Here is a 441-nt window from a genome sequence, read left to right as displayed (position 1 = left end):
CGCTTAAATACGACACTTACCCGTTAGTGTTGGCAACGTTGTCACATTTCTCCACGTTCTGATTGATGTCTCCGCCGCTGACGCCGCTGTTCACGTGTTCTGCTGACGAGTGTTCTTGCGTGCTGTTCACCTGGTTGTTATAAGCGCTGCTGTTATTCGTCTCTGACATGTGCAACTGCTGTTCTCCGCTGCCCTGTTCGTGCTGCTGACCGCTCCCCGCTGCGCTGCTGTTATTATGATTGTTCTGCTGCTGTTTGAGGTTGTTCTTGTTCTTGTTACTGACGGCGTTGTTGAGCTTTTCTTGCTTGTGCTTGTGGCCTTTGTGGCCCGAAATCATCCACTTGAACATCCCGCTCCTCGATCTGGGCGAGAGAAAACGAAAAGACGTTGAGGTTTGATTTCGCTGATTTGCAAGAAAGGAGATGGATGTGGAAGGATTCG

The 441-nt window shown here is 50.1% G+C and overlaps 1 protein-coding gene across 1 annotated transcript in view; it reads right to left on the bottom strand.

Annotated features, from left to right (window-relative positions):
* LOC119582281 (homeobox protein 4-like) overlaps positions 1-362 on the bottom strand; it is a gene marked incomplete at its 5' end in the record, with an annotated part of 10,272 nt that extends 9,910 nt beyond the window's left edge. Inside the window, 1 exon segment of the mRNA XM_037930498.1 lies at positions 21-362. Within this exon segment, the coding sequence (XP_037786426.1) occupies positions 21-362 (342 nt within the window).
* Between the last annotated feature and the right edge of the window lie 79 nt (positions 363-441).

Source organism: Penaeus monodon, chromosome 15, assembly GCF_015228065.2.
Source record: "Penaeus monodon isolate SGIC_2016 chromosome 15, NSTDA_Pmon_1, whole genome shotgun sequence".
NCBI classification, from domain to species: Eukaryota; Metazoa; Arthropoda; class Malacostraca; order Decapoda; family Penaeidae; genus Penaeus; species Penaeus monodon.
Note: the sequence above shows the minus strand (reverse complement) of the source record. Positions and strands in the feature narration are given on the sequence as shown.